Here is a 21,842-nt window from a genome sequence, read left to right as displayed (position 1 = left end):
AATGAACTTCGGCTACGAAAAACTAATTCTCCTACACAATGGTGTTCGCTATATCAGGAGTCGACTGTATATCTCTTGACACAACTCTTGAAAGATGCGCTTCCATGTTGTTGCATGTGATCTCTGTTTGGGGCCACATTCAAGATCAAGACATATATGACTTAAGCAGCCATGCTGTAATGTTGGCGACACCCTGTATACAAAAACCCCTAAGGGCCCGGTCGCACTCCGTGAAAAATGCTGCGTCAGCATGGGAATCATGAGTTTTTACCGTGGCGAGCTGACGAAAACAAGGGAAATTTGGTTGTGGTACGCAGCATGGTCTCACGCGAGCAGATCGGCTGCGTTGCTGCTGCTGCTGCAAGCACTTGCATGCAAAACAGTGTCTTTCGAAAATAGAGTACCGTACCGTACTCTACTGTAACGATTCGGCTCGCAACAGAGTGGTTTTGTGAAGTGCATCAGGCCTAGACGGCAAGCGCAAAAATGCAGTGTGACTCAACGGTAGCGTCAAGTGCTGGGGTTTAACGCTGTGTCCAGGGTCAGTCTTGAGGCAGGGCGACCAAGTAACGCAGCCATCATCAACTTACGTCTGACTGTGACGGAAAAACGATGCTCAGTTTGTTGAGTGCTGTTCTTGATTACACAAATGTAAACACCGCTGTCTGCGGCGACTGCGTGGTGAATAGTAAGTGATGATGTTAGACCTGGCATGGTAAGGAAAACAAAGAATGGAAGAATGACAGTAGCACCGTTGCCATTACACACGGTCGCAATACAATTATAATGTATGTTCAGTTGCTTGGCTATGCCCTCGTGGTATTGAGCAGTTTTTCAAGGATTTTGCAACACATTCGGTGATTTATTTTTTGATCACATTGTTGCCCGCTGCACTAGCTACGTTCTGCACTGTCTTGTGCTGTCTTGCATAAACGCCTGTCGCACAAATATACAAACCTGTTTTGAACACAAGCCTGGCTTTAGTGCTGACACGCATACAGTAAAACTGCCCAGGTCCGGGTAGGCTGTGACCGAGCACCGTCCGGGACTAGAAATTGCCCGTCAGTATTAACTATATGATCATGTATATAGCAATAACAAGAATACATAAACCAGAGTGTGCAACTGTGCATATCAGATCTGAAACAGCGCAGTTCGTGCACTACCTCACCCTGATGAGGTCAGCCAAGCCGCAACTTGCGTACAGCTCAAATTTTCATGTTTCATAGCCCGGAAATCAGCCAAGTTTGCTTGATTTTAGACGTCCGGTTTCAGGATTTCGGTGTTTTGTATGACTGTGTACGCTGCGTACATCCACCGACGAGTACAGTCACCAGGCTATCCGTATCAAAAAACCGAAATCATGACAAACTCAGTGACCTGCACCACCGCGACTGGTTACGCAACTTTTCACCGTACCTGTGGCTTACCATGCCGTCAGAAATGACGCACTGCACGAATTACGCTCCCACAGGAACCATCCCGAGTTGCACACTCTGGTTTATGTTCTCTTGGTAATAACTATACCGCTTGCAGGTCTTTATTTCTATACATTTCCTCATCTAATTTCCTTCATCTTTCTGTCAGAGCTGGACCTATGGGACGGTGAGAAGGCAATTATGCCTGTGCAATCGGTGAAGTAACATAAAGGTCAACAGCAACAACTTTTGACATACATACATTTTAACAAGGTTTAAAATTTGCACGTTATTTCTGACGTGGCACGCAATTTCACATCGAATTCGGCGTAAAACTCCCGAGTTTGACGTGATCTGCAAGTCGCTCATGTTGCTTTCCAACGCACGGCCACGAGCCACGCGAGCTAAACTTACGCGTCACGTCAGAAATAACGTGCATCATGACCGCTCTATTTCATGCAACACACAAACAACACAAACGTTGCTTGATGCCCCTTTTGTGTACGTGCTTTTCTTTTCTTTTTTCTCTTCTTCCGTGGTTGGTCTCATCCTCTTCTAAATTCAATTGGCTGTCTCGACATGCTACGAGGAACAGAAATAAATAAATAAATAAATGAATTTGAAACTAAGATGTTGAGCCATAAATAAATGTAGAAGAGAAAAGGAAATATGGATACGAGTTAAGAGTAACTCTCCATCACTGTAACATGATACTATATACAGTCAGAATGTCGAATGTCTCAGTACTCTGTCAGTTTTGTGCCTAGTTATTGCACTTTCTGACTGTATATGTTACAGTGATGGAGAGTTACTCTTAACTCGTATCCATATTTCCTTTTCTCTTCTACATAAATAAATGAATGATCGTAGTAATACGTGAAACTCACAGTTGCGACACAGCTTCCTCTCTCCCTTTTGTGTGGAAGGCTCAGCCCCATATGGGTATTGAGCACTCTTCGGACAGTAGAGCACGCTACTTCATTATTACATTTCAGTAAAGATTTTTTTAATGCCAATCAATATGTTTTGCTGCTGTTTTTTTTAAACATTCTCTAGATGAGCCACAGCAGTCAAGGCAAGCGCTGCTGTCAGAGACATGCCACTGAAGACCATGACTGACCTGAGTGGGCTCAGAATACGCACTTTGGACAAGCAATCATGGGGGGAACTATCAGCCTGAGCTGGTTTTGCTCGCGGCTGCAATGCACGGGGTAGTGGACACAGGACAAAAGCGGACCAGGCATCGTGACTTTGCACATCTATCATTATGCTGCTTCACTAAGCGGCCTGTTTTATTAAAAGGTGTCCGGTAGACGGACATACCCAGATTAGGAACGTCTGGACCTGGTGAGTTTTACTTTAGAAGTTACAGCTTTAAATGTTGTATTCTCAAGAGTAGATAAACAAGAGTGTACAACTCGCGGATGGGTTGGCCCACGGCGGAATTTTTTGTTGACGTAATTTTTTCGACGACGCACGCGCTGCGAGTCTTTTGGAGAGGTTTCCCTCGTGCTCTTACCCGGGCTTTACACTACAAGGTCGGTGCCCAGCACGTGCTCTCACACTGCTCTGCGGCAAAATGCGCGTTTCTCTGAAAAAAGGCGGCATCAACAAAAAATTCCGCTGCGGGCGGGGTATCCATAGATGGTGCAGGAGAGATCCGGAGTTGCACACTCTTGTTTATCCACTCTTGGCATTCTTTAGTAATCTCACGATGGCTACGTCACCAACGCCAACACAAGCAGACATCGTACACAACAACAACAGCACCCACAAGAACACGGAGCCATGCTCATCCGTGCGACTAGTTTGCTCGCCGCTAAGGCGAGACCAAAACAAAATAGGATACCCGGCCCCCCCCCCCCCCCGCGCACCAAGATTGAGCCGAAGTCAGATTTTTCGAACAGTTCATATACATGTACAGTGCTGATCGGCGGAGTAGATCTGCGGCAGGGAGTCACGCAAACCCAGACTTGAACGACTCCCCGATGTACGACTCAGGGCCGTCGTTCGCCGACATACAAAAGCATTGTACCGGTAAACCACGTACCTGTTGTTTGTAAAACAAATGTTAAAATACGAGAAAATACTGTAAAAAGCGAGTTCAGCATGCCATGCATACATACAAAGGAACAAATTTAAAAAAACAGAGCCCCACACACAAGTATGCCTAGCTTGCCCACCGATAATCGTGCAATTCCTTTATCAAGCATCACAAACCCTAAGTGTGATGTAAACCACATTCTTTCATCCACAGGCCATCATGAGAATAAAGATTTGAAACAATCTATGGATATCTTCAAGAGGACAAACATGATATTGGCTCCAGCGGACTCACTCTTTGCCCGCTCGGTCATGACACGTCTGCTTGCGTCATAGACGGTGGCTGGGTATCGCCAGAAGATGTCAACGAATGTGAAGTGCTCCATTGTGCATGTCAGGGAGATGGGCTGCATCTCGGCGAGCGACACATCACCCGCAGGGCGTGTGCTAGCGATTTTCAACGCATCTGACAAAGAACAGCGATAGAGAACATGGCAGAGTAGACTGTACTTGTAGTTTTTTTGTTTGTTTTGTACGAGAAACCAAGAACCTCGAGAACAGAATACTGCATGATAGAGGTGGTTGCAGACGCAACTGTGGTGGTGAAACTGGAGCATCTCCGCCGACCTGAGGTCTCGGCTTCAGCGACACTTCAGTGCACCAAAAACTGGGAAGGAGTAGGCACAGGGGGAGGGGAGGCGGAGTACATTTATATAGAGGAAGGAAAACGGAAAGATGACACATGTGATAGAGTAAAAAAAAAAAATAATAATAAATAAAAAGGGGGGGAGCCAGGGTGTAGAGAGTGACCAGTGAGTACAGATCCCTTCAAGACCTTCTATGGAATACGCATAGTTGAGAGGGTTTGTTTCAGTCCTCCTTTCCAACACATGGAACACTACAGTTCATGCATCCTAGCTAGTCCTGCTGGCTTTGAAAATCCGCTTATGGCCGAAATGAACCTCAAAACCCACAGAGAAAAAACTGTGTACACAGAAAAGCGTGATGTCGCGCTTTGAGGCGACAGACAAACTACAGTCCATTCATTGGAAACTGGCACCCTAACTTTTTGGTGTTTCCTGCACATAGTTGTAGATACCGTGAAAACAACAGGACATCCTGTATTGTGTGACCCGTGCAATTGCTCCTTGCCACATCTGAGGCCAGAAAAATCGAAGAACAGGGAAATAGAAATTCAGCCAGGTTTTTACAAAATTAGAACGGATATGCCATGGCAAAATGTATGGAGAAGCAGATCCCAAACCCAGATTTTTTGAGATTTAAAGTGGGTTTTTGATCGTCAATTCGACCCAAATCGGACTTTCAAAAGCCAGCGGGACTGTTTCCGATAAATGTACTGTAAGTGCTAACACACAGAGAAGAGGCGCAAGATGACACTGCTCTGCGCCATAAGTGTACTGAGGACAACATAAACAAAAAATTCGACAGGTTCGCGTACGTGGCAGGTCAAGAACAAGGAGTCGTAAAACTCCCTGGTCAAGAACCACCTTTCCGCTTCCGTGGGACGCCACCACCCCATGATCAGGCGTCAGATGCGGCTCCTAAACGGTGGGGGAGGATAGATCAGATCCACCAACCATAGGCCAAAGGCCTAAATCCCATTTGCCACATGCTGAGGACAAGCACTGTAGAATTATCAACTATGGTGCTAGCAATGGGTGAGAGGCGAAGCAGGACTTACAGGGGTCTAGAACAGTAACATAGGCACTAACGGATAGTTGAAGTTGGGTGGTTTGGGAGACACAGGTGTATGTTCCCCCCATTGATAGGGTGATGCGAGTCAGGAATAGAGATCCATTCGTACCCATTACATAGTGGGACTTTTGGAAAAGTTGGTGCTTTTCTGTCAAAACCTGTGGCCGCAGTTGCAGCCTTCGGCCTTCATGGAACCTGAATAGCATAGAAATGGACATGTTATCAATCATACAACATCAAACACAATCTACATCACCGGCAAAGTCACAGTTTATCACACCTATACGTGCGCCTGTAAAAAAGGTGAACGGCTAAAAGACAAATTTGTCTGCAACGCTGTAAAATTATTGTCTTTCTATTTCTGACTCCATGAAATTGTCTTCATATAATTTTTCCTTTTCTTCTTTTGGTCCTTTCTGTCTTATATTATTATCATTTCTTGTTTTCCCTTGCATATCATCCCTTCATCATTCTGTGAGAACCTGTCCTATGGGCAGGTGAGAAGGCATCTCTGCCTGTTCATTTGGTGAAGTAAAATAAACAACAACAACAAGAGAATACCATGGCTCGAAGGGTAATGCGTTCATAGTCTGCTCCGAACAATGGTAGGTAAACCCAATGGTGTAGAGTTTTACGTTCAATGCATGGCAGTAAGAGTCCTTTGGCCCAGCAGTGTGCAAAGCTGATCTTCGGGTCATGGCCTGAACGCTTGGTGTACTGACCTTATTGCATAATGAAGTTTTCCTCTGGTTTAGCCGCAACAACTTCACACTCACTATGGCAAGTTCAGTGCAGTGAAGGGGATCTTCGGTCTATGACCACTTTGTGGTGGGTCTGATCTACTCAGCTCTTACCGCTTAGGAGCTGCATCTGCGCCTTGATCCAGGAAGGTGGTGGCGTTCCAGCGGATTCTCACGCGAACCGTCAATTTCTTTTAGTTTTTTTTGGAAAGTTCAAAAGCAATGGCTGTGTACAACGCATCTTTTAAAAAACCACCTAAGTCTCCAAGAAAAACACGCCGGAAAGCAGGAACCTGCGACAGATCGATATTGGCGGAACTTCTCAGTGGATAAGCTAGTTGCTAGTTAAGCGATGTAGGGAGTGTGCCACCTTATAACACCTGCGCAGAGTTGATACTCTTTGTGACAGAGAGCGCCTGACGGCTTGATTTTTCACGGCAGGTTAGCCTAAGGGCTACTTGGAGACTAGCAGTTAGGCCCAAACTGCCAATCGCTATTTAGAACGAGGATATTTTTCCTTGTGCATAGGAAACTCATAAATCAGCTATTTCTTAAAAACAGAGTCTGGTCAATATTTTTCTATTTGAGTTGAATTGCAAATATACTTCAGGGATCGATTTACTTTGAATTTTGTGATTAGCAGTCACTGCTACACAGTTTTACAATTGACTAGCAACTCCCAGTATTGATTAGCAGTTTTCCTTCATCAAAAGTTTACATGTATAGCTGACACTAGCAGGATTTCATACAGAAGAGGACAATAGCTGCAGTTGCTATTCGCTTTTCCAAGCGAATGTTCGATCTGAATATTTACGTTAGAGTTTTCGCTTAGGCACGTTACATGTTCAGCGTCCATCCGACTTTGAGTTCTTCACAACACAATGTCCTTCAACAGGGCAGTTTCACTGATTCCTTCGACAAAGAAACCTCAGGAAAGCGCTCAAACGATCGTGACATTTCGTGCAAAGCGCATCGAATTTCGCTTTTCTCCTTTTCTTCATCGAAATGAATCGACATTCCTGGCGCGTCCAGTTCTTTCTCCCTCTTCTGGACAGTGAATCACTGATCAGATTCACTGACATGTTGGCTACATGAGACTAAGAACCGTCTACTTCAACTGTGCCTTGTCGAACAGAAACAAACTGAGCTTGAAAGTGAAAGAAGAAAGGAGAACATCAGGAAAAGTCACCGCCGTGTACAAAACTTCAGAAGACTGCAGTCGTATACGACCATTGCTAGTGCAGTGTCCAAAATCGAAAGAGCGCGATCCACGACCCGCGCGCGGACTGAGCAGGACAGGCCAGTTGGTTGGAGTAGTAAAATACTACTCCCTAGTCAGCAGTGTGTACAACAGTCGCATGTAGACTGCAGTCACTGCACACAACTGGTCTTTGTAGTGCATCGCAGTTTTGGGCGATAAAAAACGAAAAGCGAATCGCAGCCAGTGAATTTTGATTCGCAAACTGCGATGCGAACCCGGATAAATCGATCCCTGTACTTCAATATACGTATTGTATGTCTGGTCCGTGTTCAGGATTGTTGTGTGTGCAGAGAAATTTGGAGCAAATAAAATTCTGTGCTTCGTATAAACTCAAATCAACTCGACAGCTTTCTATGTAGCAATTCTAGAGATGCAAAAGCCCATTTTGGTCCTATAATAAGTACAACTATGGGCTTTCATAAAGTTCAGCTAGCTTTGGACACATAATGGGCATGCAAATGGCGCCTTGGTGCGCCGATCATCCCTTATGAGTATGAAATGACGAGGCATGGAAATGTGCAGCTTGGACGAGTTGCTGTCACAACGAAATTCCAGGATGGCATCAGATCAGTGGAGTAATGTGTACAACCAGGATTCAATCATGTACTGTATAGCAGGAAATTTTCGGACGGAAGTATTTTCGGACAAAGTCAAATTTTGACCTTTCGTGCGGATTTTATTTTCGTACAGTGCTACATGCTAAATGCACGTGTTCGCATGCAGTACGCATGTATAGTGTACATATGTCAACAAACAATGGATCACTCGTAATATTTCGCTACTCCGAGTTTCATGCACTGTGTGCAATCATCAGGCAAACAATATTCAATGCAGACTGGTCAAAGCATAATGGAAATTTAAGGTGGATGCAGGCGGAAGCAAGTGTAAGGCTTAGCGGGACCCCTGATACGTAATCAATGGGCTAACTTGCCGGCTGAGAAGTGTGTGAAGCTGAGTGCTAGATGACTATAGCATAGTGGGGCAGTGCAATTTGCCAAGGCGCTAGCTGTTGGATGCCTGTACTACAGCAGAGCCAATTTGCAGTGGGGGGGGGGGGGGGGGGGTGCTAGCTGTTGGATGCCTGTATTACAGCAGAGCCAACTTGCCAAGGCGCTATCTGTTGGATGCCTGTACTACATTATTAAGTCCGACGAGTTACAGTTAGGTGCAATGGCGGCACTTGCCTCTTTGGTGGTGTTAGGATTCAGGTGTTGGGTGCTGGATGCCTGTACTACAGCAGAGCCAGTGAAGTCTGAGGAGTTACAGCTGGGTGCGATGACGAAAAATACCGCAACTCCACCGAGCTGTCAAGCTACGTTTGGTCGCTCAAAAACCAGGGTCAGGAGTACAACGTGTCATGGAACGTCAAGCGCAGAGCCAAGTCGTACAGCCCAACAACTAAGCGCTGTAACCTCTGTCTAACAGAGAAGCTAGAAATTATCACGGCCGACAAAGCAACCCTCCTGAACACAAGGTGTGACCTCATCGCCAAATGCCGGCACAGCACTAGATACCAGCTGAGCAAGTATTCAGGTGTGACTTAGCCAAATAGCGCATACTGGCTCTGCTGTAGTACAGGCATCCAGTATGCTTTGCTAAGCAAGGCATGTCCTGGTGTGGCACTGGCTCTGCTGTAGTACAGGCATCCAGCACGCACCTGAATCTTCACACCTGAAAGACTAGTGCAACCATCGCACCCAGCTGTAACTCCTCAGACTTCACTGGCTCTGCTGTAGTACAGGCATCCAGCACCCAACACCTGAATCCTAACACCACCAAAGAGGCAAGTGCCGCCATTGCACCTAACTGTAACTCGTCGGACTTAATTGGCTCTGCTGTAGTACAGGCATCCAACAGATAGCGCCTTGGCAAGTTGGCTCTGCTGTAATACAGGCATCCAACAGCTAGCACCCCCCCCCCCCCCCCCCACTGCAAATTGGCTCTGCTGTAGTACAGGCATCCAACAGCTAGCGCCTTGGCAAATTGCACTGCCCCACTATGCTATAGTCATCTAGCACTCAGCTTCACACACTTCTCAGCCGGCAAGTTAGCCCATTGATTACGTATCAGGGGTCCCGCTAAGCCTTACACTTGCTTCCGCCTGCATCCACCTTAAATTCCCATTATGCTTTGACCAGTCTGCATTGAATATTGTTTGCCTGATGATTGCACACAGTGCATGAAACTCGGAGTAGCGAAATATTACGAGTGATCCATTGTTTGTTGACATGTGTCATTGCTCCCCCCAAGAAATTGGATGTTGAGCACTTTTTCTGCAGCTACAGGCATAGTCATAGTCTTATAGTGTACATATGTACATACTTTCACATGAACAAATTTTAGTACGAAATAAATTTTAGTACAAAAGAGGCCGTGTACGAAATCGAACGAAAATATATTCCCCCGAAATGTTCCTGCTATATACAATATCCACCTTCACAACTGCAGCTAATTTGTGTCCACTACGCCGCTCAACTAACGCCGCACATCTCCATCAACTATGATGTAAGCCTGGAATTTTGCCATGGCAGACACCCATGCAGAGAAGATCAGAAGCTGCACACTCTTGATTTCATGTACTCTTGCCAGTACGTGAAACGAGTGGCAAAATCGAGGACTTGAGCACTCCTTGAAAATACGAGCGAGCATTCGAGCGAGTACAAGTATTTTACTGACAACATAGAACAATGCACTGCACACACTCCCGTAATACCGGGACGTAGTACACCCGATACACATGTAGTCTTGCATGCAGCCTAGTGTAGGAGATAGTCTGAACAACCACACTGCTTCGGCTGCCATCCCTATGTGCATCTCTGTGCGTTTTTGCCGGCGTTTGCAACATGATGGTTTGTGGCTATTTTGTAAAAAATAAAAATAGAAAAAAACTGTCTTTTGCTGGTTAGAAGGGACAAGCAAAAATGTGGCGCTTGTATGGGCTCTGAGTACCGGTCAGAGTAACAGAACTGCTCAATGTACATGCATACATTACACTGTGTACGTAGGTTACTTCAAGGATTTTGCGAAACGAGTACTCACCCATTTCAGATGTTCGATCGAGTATTCGATATACTCCTTTTACCCCGAATATATCATCCGTTTCCCGTTTGTCCTTGGGCCCCTATATCTACCAGTGTGTAAGCCGCACTTTAACATGCCTAAAAACAGAAAGGTTCCAGGCTGTCCAAGAGAGTGCTCAATACCGAGAGGCAGAGCTAGTTCAAACAATAAGAGGACGGAAAGTGTTTTAAAACTAGGAGTTTCACGCACTAAGCGATCATCAGAAAACCTAAAATTACTCCCCCCCCCCCTACCTAAACCTAAAATTACATGTTTTACAGGAATTTCTTCCCTCGCATCCTCAACACTACGGAGCAGATCATAGTCAGAGTTGCATAATACAGCAAAGCAGCCCGAATTCTCGTGTAATAGAATATTCGAATATCCTGCCTGCCTTTGAATATTATTTCTATTTTTGGTGTTCTAGAATATTCCTTTGCATCACTGGGTCACTATAATATATGCGGAAACCTACCAGTAGGTAGTTGTTGTCATATTTGCACGGCAAACCAGTTCCACTACCACGCTCTGTCCAACCAGTGCGGTTTGATTACGTGGCATTGCGACCAGCTTGTGCCCTCGGGCAGAATACACTGCAATTCACAACCACATAGACAAATGGACATCGGCACCAAACAGACCGGTTTTCAGCCGAATGCACTGCTACACACACAACCACATGGACAAATAAGCATCTACATCAAACAGACCCTTTTTCAGCCGAATGCACCTCAACTCACAACAACATAGACAAATGTGCATCGAATCAAAACTCATCTTGGCGGTCTCACACTTGCCTAGGCAGCAGGGGATGATCTTCGCCATTGTTTATATGCTTCACATTGCGTAGGTATGATATCAGGGAGAACATAATTCTCGCCGGCCTCAAGCGGAGGTCACCGCTGGTTCGAGTCCTGGTGATGACATTGAATCTATTCTTCGGACTTTCCCTCCTCCATTCCCTCGACCAGTGAATACTTTAACCCTTTACCCGTCTACCATAAGTGAACCGATACTATATTATTGACACGTTTGGTCCTCATTTTTAGGGTCTTGTTGCTAGGAGACAGCTGAAATGGCACTCTACGCGTAGCGGAGGGACAGTGTAATGGTGGAGGTGACTGGAATAATATGATACGTGCGCCATTAGCGTCACAGCAAGAAGAGGGACAAGACGAGTCAAGGGACAATCATGAGGACACAATATCATACCACCAACTGTTTGTTTCTGCCAGCGCTATTGTACCGTCGACACAGCTCTGACGACGATCCACTGGGCGAATGTCGCGGGGCCTCCCAGCGCATCAGCGGCAGTGGGTGATGGACACATGACGACTAGGTAGCTTGCGGACAACATTGGTGACATGAAGCCTAGTTACTGCCCAGTGTCATGCCCCAGGTGCTGCTGTGGCCGGCGACGTCGGCAGGTCGTGAGGTGTGTTTGCAGGCCTTCATGGCGTTCGGACAAGTGCAATACACAGACTCTTATTACTATTAGCTACACAGCACACTGCTTCTGGCACATTAGTTTTGGCATTAATAGTCATATGAGAATGAAGTTGAAGACACCACTGCAGCTGTCCTTATGGTTGATAAATATGGTGGTAACGACACACCTGGCAATATGGCGATAAACACACGCCTGCCCACACATGCGCTCTAAGCTGCAAAGTTCTGGCACAGAGCTCTCCTTCTCACCACCCTCACCATTAGTTCGCGCCTGGCACTTAGTCGATGCATGTTTGGCGGTATCCGACATAGCAGGCTGGTACATGAAGTAGCGCATGGCACATAAAAGATGACACAGCAACGACATAGCTCGATTGCGACGTACGTTTCGTCCCCGCTGGACTCATCAGGCAATCATCTTGTTGGATGTCTTCATACGGAGCTTGACTCGGGAGAATGAAGTTGAAGATACCACTGCAGCTGTACTTACGGTTGATAAATATAGTGGTAAAGACACACCTGGCAATATGGCGGTAAACACACGCCTGCCCACACGCGCTCTCTAAGCTGCAAAGTTCTGGCACAGAGCTCTCCTTCTCATCACCACCATCATCAGTTCGCGCCTGGCGCCTAGTCGATGCATGGTTTGCAGCTTAGAGAGCGTGTTTGGGCAGGCGTGTGTTTACCGCCATATTGCCAGGTGCGTCTTTATCACCATATTTATCAACCATGATAGTCATAATGATAGATTTTCCGCGCCGAATTTCTGACGCTGCATGCATGTTCCATGCGCGTCAACAGAACTTCACACTTTCCATTTCCCGCGTTATCACCTCAGCTATGCCAGTTTTGTATGTAAAACCCTATATAATAGCAGTTTGGTCTATATTTAATTTTTCAATATCTACCTTCACTGATGAGCTATGCATTAGCGAAACAGCTGCCTGAAGGAGTTATCAATATCGTCTACGTAAGTGTCCTCGAGGTGGTGATGGTTGTGTGCAGGATGGTCTAGTCGGCTAAAGAGTGCACTGTAATGGCGGAGGTGACTCAACATTTTAATGTATGAAACAATAATTATTAAAATGAAAATTTCCGGAACGTTTTCTTGCGGCTATCATCGTTGGAACATCGTCATATAGTATGAATCACTAAAACAACCAGTTGAATAGCTAGAATACTAGGACAAGGAGCGTGAGAATGTTGCAGCCCACGGTTATGCAAAGCGCATATAGTTTGAACTTGTATGGTGAATTTGAGAATGGTAGCGTTAGAAGAATGTGGCAGCTGTCAGTGTGTGCGGCCAAAAAACATGGCGAGTGCCTATTACTCGAAGAGTGTAAGTGCTACAATGGCATGCTCTGTCACAGATATTGTTGTTTATTTTACTTCACCAAATGACCAGGCAGAGATGCCTTCTCACCTGCTCATAGGACAGGTTCTCACAGAATGATGAAGGGATGATATGCAAGGGAAAACAAGAAATGATAATAATATAAGACAGAAAGGAGCAAAAGAAGAAAAGGAAAAAATTATATGAAGACAATTTCATGGAGTAAGAAATAGAAAGACAATAATTTCATGGAGTCAAAGAATAGAAAGACAATTTCATGGAGTCAGGAATACATGGTTGATTTTATAGACATGCATGCACAAATGATTGATAGAGGAGAAGGTTGGAGTTTATGGCAGATAATGAAGGTATAACGAGGATATTCACAAGGTAAGTATATCAATGGCAGAAAGAGCTTTTTGGAAGGGACCAGGGACACCTATCACTCTAAAATCAGAGGGGAGAGCGTTCCAGAGAATGCTTCCCCGACACATCATGGTCGATCGTCCCGCAGGCCCATGAAGAAAGGGAACTTGAAGCAAGTTCGACACTTGTCCCCGTGTGGTGCGCTGATCCTCCGGAACAGTCTCTGGGGCCGTTCGGGTGAACAATTGTTGAAGAAGGGGGCTACAGGAGGAGTTAATGCATCGATGAACAAATACGACAATTTTGTGTGTATATGTATGTGGTAGACTAACAATGCTGAGCAGAGAGAGCAGCGGGGCAGTTGGAGTCAAGAGCCGCTGTTGCAAGGTGGCACGGATGCCAGCCTTGAACATCTTTTCAAGCTGACCAAGCAGGTGTGCGCTAAGTCCTGGAAAGAAACTATCTGAACCATAACACAGCTGGGAAAGGATCATGCTCAAGAACCACGTTCGTCGGGCAAGCAAACTCAGTCCTCGCCCATGCCTCCAGAGCTGACCAATTGTTCGCGCTGTCTTGCAACCAATATACTCCACATGTGGAGCCCAGGATAAATCATTATCCAGGACTAAACCGAGGTACTGGGCTGTAGGGGTCACACAAAGTTTCTCGCCATTGCAGAAGACCTCCGGTTGCATTGCAGCCACGCCTCGTGGCCGGATGAAGAGAAATTGTGTCTTGGAAGTATCGAGGAGCAGGCCAATGTCCTCCAGCCAGGTAGCAAGGCAGATGCCATTGTTACTACAGTAAAACCTGTCAAGGCGACCACTCGAATAAGGCGACCACCTGTCCTAGAAGACCATTGCAACCAGGACCAAGAGATGCTATTATTTCCAGTCAATTAACCCCGGATAGGTCTGGTCTTGATAGCGTCGGCACGGGCAAATTTGATGAATTGGTGCATGCTGTGGGTTGCGTTTCAGCTGAGCTGGCGGCTATGAGAGCTGATAGGCGACGGGAGGCTTCTGTTGTAGCAAGTCTGCACTCACGAGTCATACACCTCGAGAGTGAAGTAGAGGCTCTCCGTCTCGCTTCACTTGGATCTCTCAAGGAAGACGTTTACGCCTCAGAGTCTGAATCTCGTATTCATGCGCAGGAGCCTGCTTCCACACCACCCCCAGCCACTTCTAGGCCTCTGCCAGCGGAGTCCCGCTCTCGAGTTCACCCTCCATATAGCGCTGTTCTGCAGGGGACGGTGGGTTCTTGTGCTGCTGCTGCTGCATCTGCTCATCCTGACTCTGTTCGCACTGGTCCTGGGGCCGGTAGTTCTATTGCTTCCGGTTGGCGGTATGTCAATTGGCGGCGACATCGCAACAAGTTTGACACAGCCCCGACTGCTGCCGCTTCAACGACCCGTAATGAGGCCCTGACCAGGACTGTCACTTCTGCCTATCAAAAGCCCACACCCGTTAATACCTCTCCGAACGTGCTAACCGGAGCTGTGCGAACCCGGAGGAAGGTTTTCTTCATCGACAATATCACTCCTGGCTGTGAGGCGGCATCTATTGTCAACTGGTGTAAAGAGCGAGATGTAGAGATACTTGCATGCTCCGTAGCCACATCGCGGTACTTTGGCACCTCCTACGCAAGACTAACCGTACCTGAGGAGACCACCAATCGGGTGATGGGTGACTCTTTCTGGCCGGAGACTATTCAGCATGCTGTTCAGCCATGGGGGTTCAGTGACGGGGTGGGGGTGTCTGCGGACATCGCTGCTCAGTGACTGCTCTCTCCTTCCGTGGCTTCGTTGAACCCACATGCAGCTCCATTCTTCTTCTTCCCCGAATCCCGTGTCTGTTCTAACCTTAACCCCAATGCCAGGCCGTATGCTCCTCTGCGTCATCCAGCCAAGCAAGTGAAGGAGACTGGCTTCGAGAAGCTCCTATTGTATACAACAAACTGCCGTTCAATTGTCGATAAAAATGCTGAATTGTCCGTAATCGTCGAATAACACCACCCTGATGTGATTTGCTTAACTGAAACTTGGCTAGAGCCTACTATACCTTTCTGTATTCCGGGATACCTAACCTATCGGCGAGACAGACCGCCTTGTGAGAACAAGTCTGGCACCACCTCCCGGGCATACGGTGGTGTTGCAATCCTTGTTCTAGAACACCGTTTTAGATCCATACGATATCGCCCGGATCTACTCCGTCCTATGTGTGAGGCTGTATGTGTCCAGCTCACCCCCAGGTCAAGCCGTACTGAACCAATTGTCGTTTGCTGTACGTATCGACCGCCTTCAACCAGGAGCTTGGACATAACTCGCTACTGCGACATGATTGGTGATTCTCTCAGGATGATTCCTGTATCGTCTTCTCACGTCATCATCGCTGGAGATTTGAATGGAAAAAAACAGCCTCTGGTGCTCAACAGACCATACATGCCCTGCTGGTGCTGCAATACAACGAGAGTTTGGTTGCTTTGGTCTTCAACAACTGGTCGCCACAAACACGCACACCGCACCTTCAGGCAACCAGGCATGCTTGGACCTCATCTTCAGCAATCGTAGCCAACTAGTGTCGTCCGTAGACACAGCCTGTGCTCTGGGTGCATCGGATCACCTCCTCGTTTCATGCCAGTTTGATATCCCCATGGACCCGCTTCCCTATTGTGCTTCATCCAGGGATTGGGTGCAGTCATCTTCTGCCTGTAAGTACAATTTTAAGAGAGTGACACCTACCACGTGGGCGGGTATTAATGATGATCTAGCGGCAGTTGCCTGGCATACGGTTGTTTTGTCAGATGTGGACGAATCACTTGCAAATATTCAGACTGTTCTAGACCGCATCTTTACGCAGCACATTAGTGTCCAGCACTATGAGCGTTGCTCCATCAGGGATACAGGGAGATCACGCCTGTCAAAACAACTTCCGCCCTGGATTAATGTGGAATTGAAAGGTGCTATCCGTCACAAGGCGGAACTTCACAGTCGGAGTAGGAAGTACCCAAGTCCTGTCAACATATATCTGTATAAAAAGCAACGAAATATTGTGAGGTCGCTGTCCCGGAAATGTCACCGGGAGTATATCCGAAAGCTGCAGGTCCTGATTTCCGATACCAGTAATCACCCTTCATTGCATCAATTCATTCGCATGCAGAGATCTTCGGGAAATAGCCCTGGGATACCTGACCTCGCATCAAATGGAAAGTTGGTAGCAGACCCTGCAGCTAAAGCTTCAGCTTTGAACGAGCAATTTGCATCAGTGGCGGTTGTTGACGACCCACACATACCATTGCCGTCCTTAGACCAACACCCTTGCCTCCCGAATGCGTTTTGTTCTCCGATAATAACCACAGCTGGAGTGCGCAAAGCTATTGCGAAGCTTAAGCTTAACTAATCGCCTGGTTTGGACGCCATCTCCAATGAAGTTGTTAAAGCTCTAGCACCATCATTATCATATCCTCTATGTTTTCTTTTTAATTTGTCTTTCAGAAAAGGGAAGGTTCCATCGGCATGGAAAGTGGCCAAAATAACGCCAATATTTAAGGGCAAAGGTGGTAAAGCTACTCCTGGAAATTACAGGCCAATCTCTCTCTTATCATGCATTTCAAAATTATGTGAACGAATATGTTATGATCAGTTGTATAGCCATGTTGCCCCTGCCATTCACCCTGCTCAGTCTGGCTTTCGTCGTGGAGACTCGACTTCACTGCAGGAGACTCGCCTTGTACAGGACATTATCGGAGCAAGAGCAGAAAAGTTGTACACGGGCATTTGCTTCTTCGATCTTGCCAAGGCGTTTTACACAGTGTGGCATAGAGGTCTCTTGAGGAAGCTTCAAGTCATCTTTAACATGTCTGACACACCGTTGAAGTGGATAGAGAGCTATCTTTCTGGGAGAAGCCAGTATGTGTCAGTGTCGGGAGCAGACTCCCCAAAGCTACCCGTGCTGTCGGGGGTGCCTCAGGGTTCAATTCTTGGACCATTGCTTCTGTTTTGTATGTTAATGATCTACCAAGTCATGTTTCTGGAATGTCATTGTTTGCTGACGATACAGCTGCTTTGCGCCACTGTAAAACTGTCAAACAGCTTGAGTCAGAGTTGCAAGACGTGATAAATATGATTGTCACCAGGATGTCCAGTTGGAGGCTTCAGGCAAACGTTTCAAACACCAGAGTACTCTTTCTAACAGATTCTGCCTCAATGTTTAAGTTCACCTTTCCCAATTCACCCACAGAAATTCAGACGGTAAAGGAGCACAAACACCTCGGGGTAATGTTCGATTCATCCATGTCCTGGTCGGCTCATGTAGATTACATTTTGTAATAAAGTCAGCCGTGCTCTTGGCTATATTAAAAGTCATTGTATACATCTCTCTATTCCGTGCGGTTCAGCTATATGGGCCTCAACCAGCAACAACAGCCCTTAGGGTGAAATTTTTCAAAATTCCTTTTTGGTTAGAAATTTGTCGAAACACATCTACTGAAGGACCTCAGCCAAGAAAAAGTTCAATATTCCGATTCAAAACGGGTGTATACACCAATTCACAAGGTGTACTCCAAATTGGTGCAATGTATGTATACGATGTATGTGTACAATAAATATTCAGCATTCGAAGGTGGGTAGGCAGCTGTAATACCTTTCAAATAGTGCAGTAAGCAGCTAGAATGACAAAGAATAGCTGAAGAGTGCGGAGACATGATCGACTTATTATTTTGCAGCTGCATCCTCCGCAGCTGACGACACGACGTCGCTGCCGTCACTGGCCCCAGACTTAGAATTTATCTCAGGTGATGACTCCTCATCTTCCGAGTCATCGACCACCTTGAGCCGCAACGCAGCAGGAGATGACGGCTGCGATTCGGCCTTGCTGTTGACATCGATGTCGGAACCAAAGAACGTTTCATCCTCACTCTGAACTTCAGCGGCTACTTCAGCATCCACTCCCCACCAGGCTCGAGCTAGCTGTACACAATGCCTTCTGCGTGTGCTCTGTGAACAGCTCTGGCGTCCGCAGGCATCGCAACAAGATCAAGGAACACTCGAGTCGCCACTCGACAACACTTCAACTAACTAACTTCAAATAAATTCAAGCAAGGAGTTCAAGAAGAACTCGTCGCGCTGTTCGCAGCGCGATCAAAAAATCGTTGAACGTCACAAATCGACCTTTTTCTTGAAAAAATTACGAAACCTCTAAGGGTCGTTTTCGCTGATTGCGGCTCATATATCAAAATTATCTCCTTAAATTGTTTGAATATGTTGCCACAGCCTGGTGTGGCCTAGCTAAGGTCTTACTTGTCCGATTCCATTGAAGTTCATCATAAGAAAGTTCTAAAAAAATTGTTCTTGAAGAAACCTTCCTTTCCCTCCAATGAGTTGTACTTATTAGCTCAGACTACTTTGTTAGAGCAACGCCGACTAACTTGCCTCTGTATATTGGTTCATCGAATGCTCTTGGGTTGTGTTCCTGAACATATAAACCCTTATAACTGGTTTTTTTCGGGCCGCTCAACCAGAAACAAAGTGTCTCTTCCCAAGGCCAAGTCAACACAATTCACAAGATCGCCATTCTTCCAGGGCTACTGTGCGTGGCTACAACTTCCCGACTCAGTGAAGACTTCTGCATCATTGAAAGAATTTAAAGTGAATCTGAGGGCCTGCTGATGACTGAGTGCACCATAATAATAATAAAAAAATCTAATCAATATAGCTTTTCGACTGTTTCCTTTTCATGTATATAATCTTCTCCTTCTTTTTACCATGGTTGGCTATCACCCACATCTTCCCGGTTTGGCTGCCATCGGAAGCCATAAGATGTTGAATAAATAAATAAATAAATAAGGCGACCACCAAGGTGACAGAGACCACATTTTGAAGGACCCTTGAGCGGTCGTGTTACAGTGCAATTCAAAACTATAGACGCGTAGGGTTTTTGAAATATTTCAAATTTGGCTGGAACTTTTTGAGAATAGTTTTCGGAATATTGCTCAGGATCGCTCCACAATTACTCTCATATAGTTTCTAAAGGATTGGATAACAGACGCCCAATTTGGAAAATTTTATGCACAAAGTGATCACAGATTTTATGTGGTATAGATGCTGGCATAACGGTTTTTGCCTAGGTACGCGTCTATAGTTTTGAAATGGACTGTAGACACGTTTCATTGTACTCTAAATAAGCATACTCTGATCACTTTGCACCGCCGTAAGGAACGTCGTCCTTGCCCTTGGCTCACAGATGAACTTGTGGCATGTGTTCGAGAGCGAAACCGGCTTTACCATCGCCTTGTGCGAAATCGTGCAGATGATACACTACGTGCTGCTCACCGAGAAGCAAGAGCCAAAGCCAGGCAACTGACCTTAGGAAGTCCAGCTCCTCAGCTAGTTTGGAAGAGGAGCAAATACGCTTTGCTCGATCCACCAAGTTACTTGTATTATCCACCAAGTTATTTTCATTACTTCGTTGTAGTGTCACTGTGTGGCGATGACAGCAGAATTTGATCTCTTTATTGCTATTATAAAATCGATTATTGCACACATATTTTCCGGGAAACCCAAGATGAGGGCCCTCGCCGAAAATTTGATTGAGAATTATTGTATTTTGCAGCGAAGAGACGACTTGGATTGAAGACGATGTGTGTGTAAGGTTTCCCATTTAATGAAGTGGCTGCAGTGAAGCTTGTGTACATTATGACATACTATTCGGTCAATATCTCTTTAAGCGTGCGATAATAGAAACCTATCGGCCACAGGTCATCGTGAGAATAAAGATTTGAAAGAACAATAGCAGCATCAGCAACACCAACAGCAGTAACAACTGCAACAATGACAGCAGCTGCAGCAGCGGCAGCATTGCTTTTTGTCTTCAATAAAGCACATTTCAGTAGCAGCAACAGAAACAACAGCAGCAGCACTAACCGCAGGAGCAAACAAAGCTTACCTTTACATTCTTTTCCATTTCCTGCCGAGCCAGCAGGGCATGGCCAACAGGCTGACTTAATGCCTGCCACACTGCTGGTATTGAAACAGCCTGCTTGCTCGTCGCACGTTTCACTAGCATCACATGCTACAGCACTGACCGCAGTGCACACCTCCATGTGCATGGCAAGCTGACCGGAGGGGCATGTCGATACACACCGTGTGCCGTCCAGGACAAATCCCTTAGCGCAGCGAATGCAGTTGTCATCTCGTGTACTGTCGTAACATCCTGCACACTTCGAGTTGCACAACTCACAGCGGCCAGTAACGGTGTTACCAAACTCGTACTTGGGATCGCATTTGAGCACGCAGCCAGCAAAATAAGAAAAGAACCTTCCCCCATAGCATTCCTCGCAAATGCTGGGATCCCGTCGGCTGCATCGCTTGCACACGCCATGGGACACGGCACACCTCACACAGGTGTGCGGTGCAGACACAGGAACAGTGAAACCATTCAACAAGTCGCAGGTGGACACACATTTCTGAGATGCCGGAGCTCGGGAGCACGCTACACCAAGAAAAAGATGTGGCTCACAATTAACCGATCCTAATGCAACAGACCGCCCACACTGATGGAGGAACTTTTCAGAACCATGACAGTAATAATTGATGTTTTTCCCATGGGGAACAGTGGCGTTAATATTCACGGGAAAGGAACCAGTCGCCTGGCTTTTCTGCCATTCGAACGGGTCGGCAATGGCTGGCCCGAAGCCCAGCTCCCGACACACGACGTGGGCACCAGCCATACTCAAACGTCTTTCGCAAATTCCATACCATCTTGTCCCATCGTAAGTCTCGACTAGGCCATAGCTGCCATTACCGCCGACCAGTCGGATTTCTGCAGTATTGCTGGTAACGTAGCCTTTGCAGGTGGAGCTGCACCGGCCTTGCGACAAATACTCACCTAAATGAATAACGAGGCGAAATGCACACACACACACATACACACACACACACACACACACAGTCACACAGTCAGTCACACACACACACACACACACACACACACACACACACACAAATACACACACGCACACCCACACACACACAAACACACACACACATACACACACACAGTCACACACACACACACACACACACACACACACACACACACACACACACACACACTGTTACAGGCTCAACAGAGGAACACAATCACATCTGACGAGAAGAGAATAGACTGGAGGATAAATACTTGATGATGGCATGATGGTATGTATCAAATGTTTTAACCCTTTCAGTGCTAATGACGAGATATCTCACTCTATAAAGTATGTCTGAGGGGTGGATGAGGAGATATCTCGCTCCACGGCCCATGCAATAGTACAAAGTGCATATATCACTGTACAAACTGTCGTGACTCATGTCAACTGCGGCCGATTTTCACACACGATATACTGTTGGAAAGATATTGAGCTCAGCTTTCCAGTGATGTATGCCCCAACTTCTGCGAAAACCAGGCTTAGGGTGAAAA

General features: G+C 46.4%; 1 protein-coding gene across 1 annotated transcript; it reads right to left on the bottom strand.

Moving 5' to 3' along the window:
* Nucleotides 1-31: 31 nt before the first annotated feature.
* On the bottom strand, nucleotides 32-21,240 carry LOC135824319 (uncharacterized). Its single transcript, XM_065337053.1, has 6 exons — nucleotides 20,328-21,240; nucleotides 10,714-10,831; nucleotides 5,164-5,372; nucleotides 3,757-3,927; nucleotides 591-707; nucleotides 32-123 (listed from the first exon to the last, which is right to left on the bottom strand). The coding sequence occupies exons 1-6, from the start codon at nucleotides 21,109-21,111 to the stop codon at nucleotides 32-34; spliced, it is 1,491 nt and encodes a 496-aa protein (XP_065193125.1). The 5' UTR covers nucleotides 21,112-21,240.
* Between the last annotated feature and the right edge of the window lie 602 nt (nucleotides 21,241-21,842).

This window comes from Sycon ciliatum, chromosome 9 (assembly GCF_964019385.1).
Source record: "Sycon ciliatum chromosome 9, ocSycCili1.1, whole genome shotgun sequence".
Lineage (NCBI taxonomy): Eukaryota > Metazoa > Porifera > Calcarea > Leucosolenida > Sycettidae > Sycon > Sycon ciliatum.
This window is presented reverse-complemented; position numbering and strand designations above follow the sequence as displayed.

Excerpts from the sequence above, each read along its gene's own strand:
- LOC135824319 (XM_065337053.1), bottom strand. The coding sequence starts at position 21,111 with ATGGCTGGTGCCCACGTCGTGTGTCGGGAGCTGGGCTTCGGGCCAGCC. Across the intron at positions 5,373-10,713 it reads ATGACAACAACTACCTACTG|GTTCCATGAAGGCCGAAGGC; the intron begins GTAGGTTTCCGC and ends TATGCTATTCAG. Across the intron at positions 124-590 it reads TTTTTCCGTCACAGTCAGAC|AGATCACATGCAACAACATG; the intron begins GTAAGTTGATGA and ends GGCCCCAAACAG.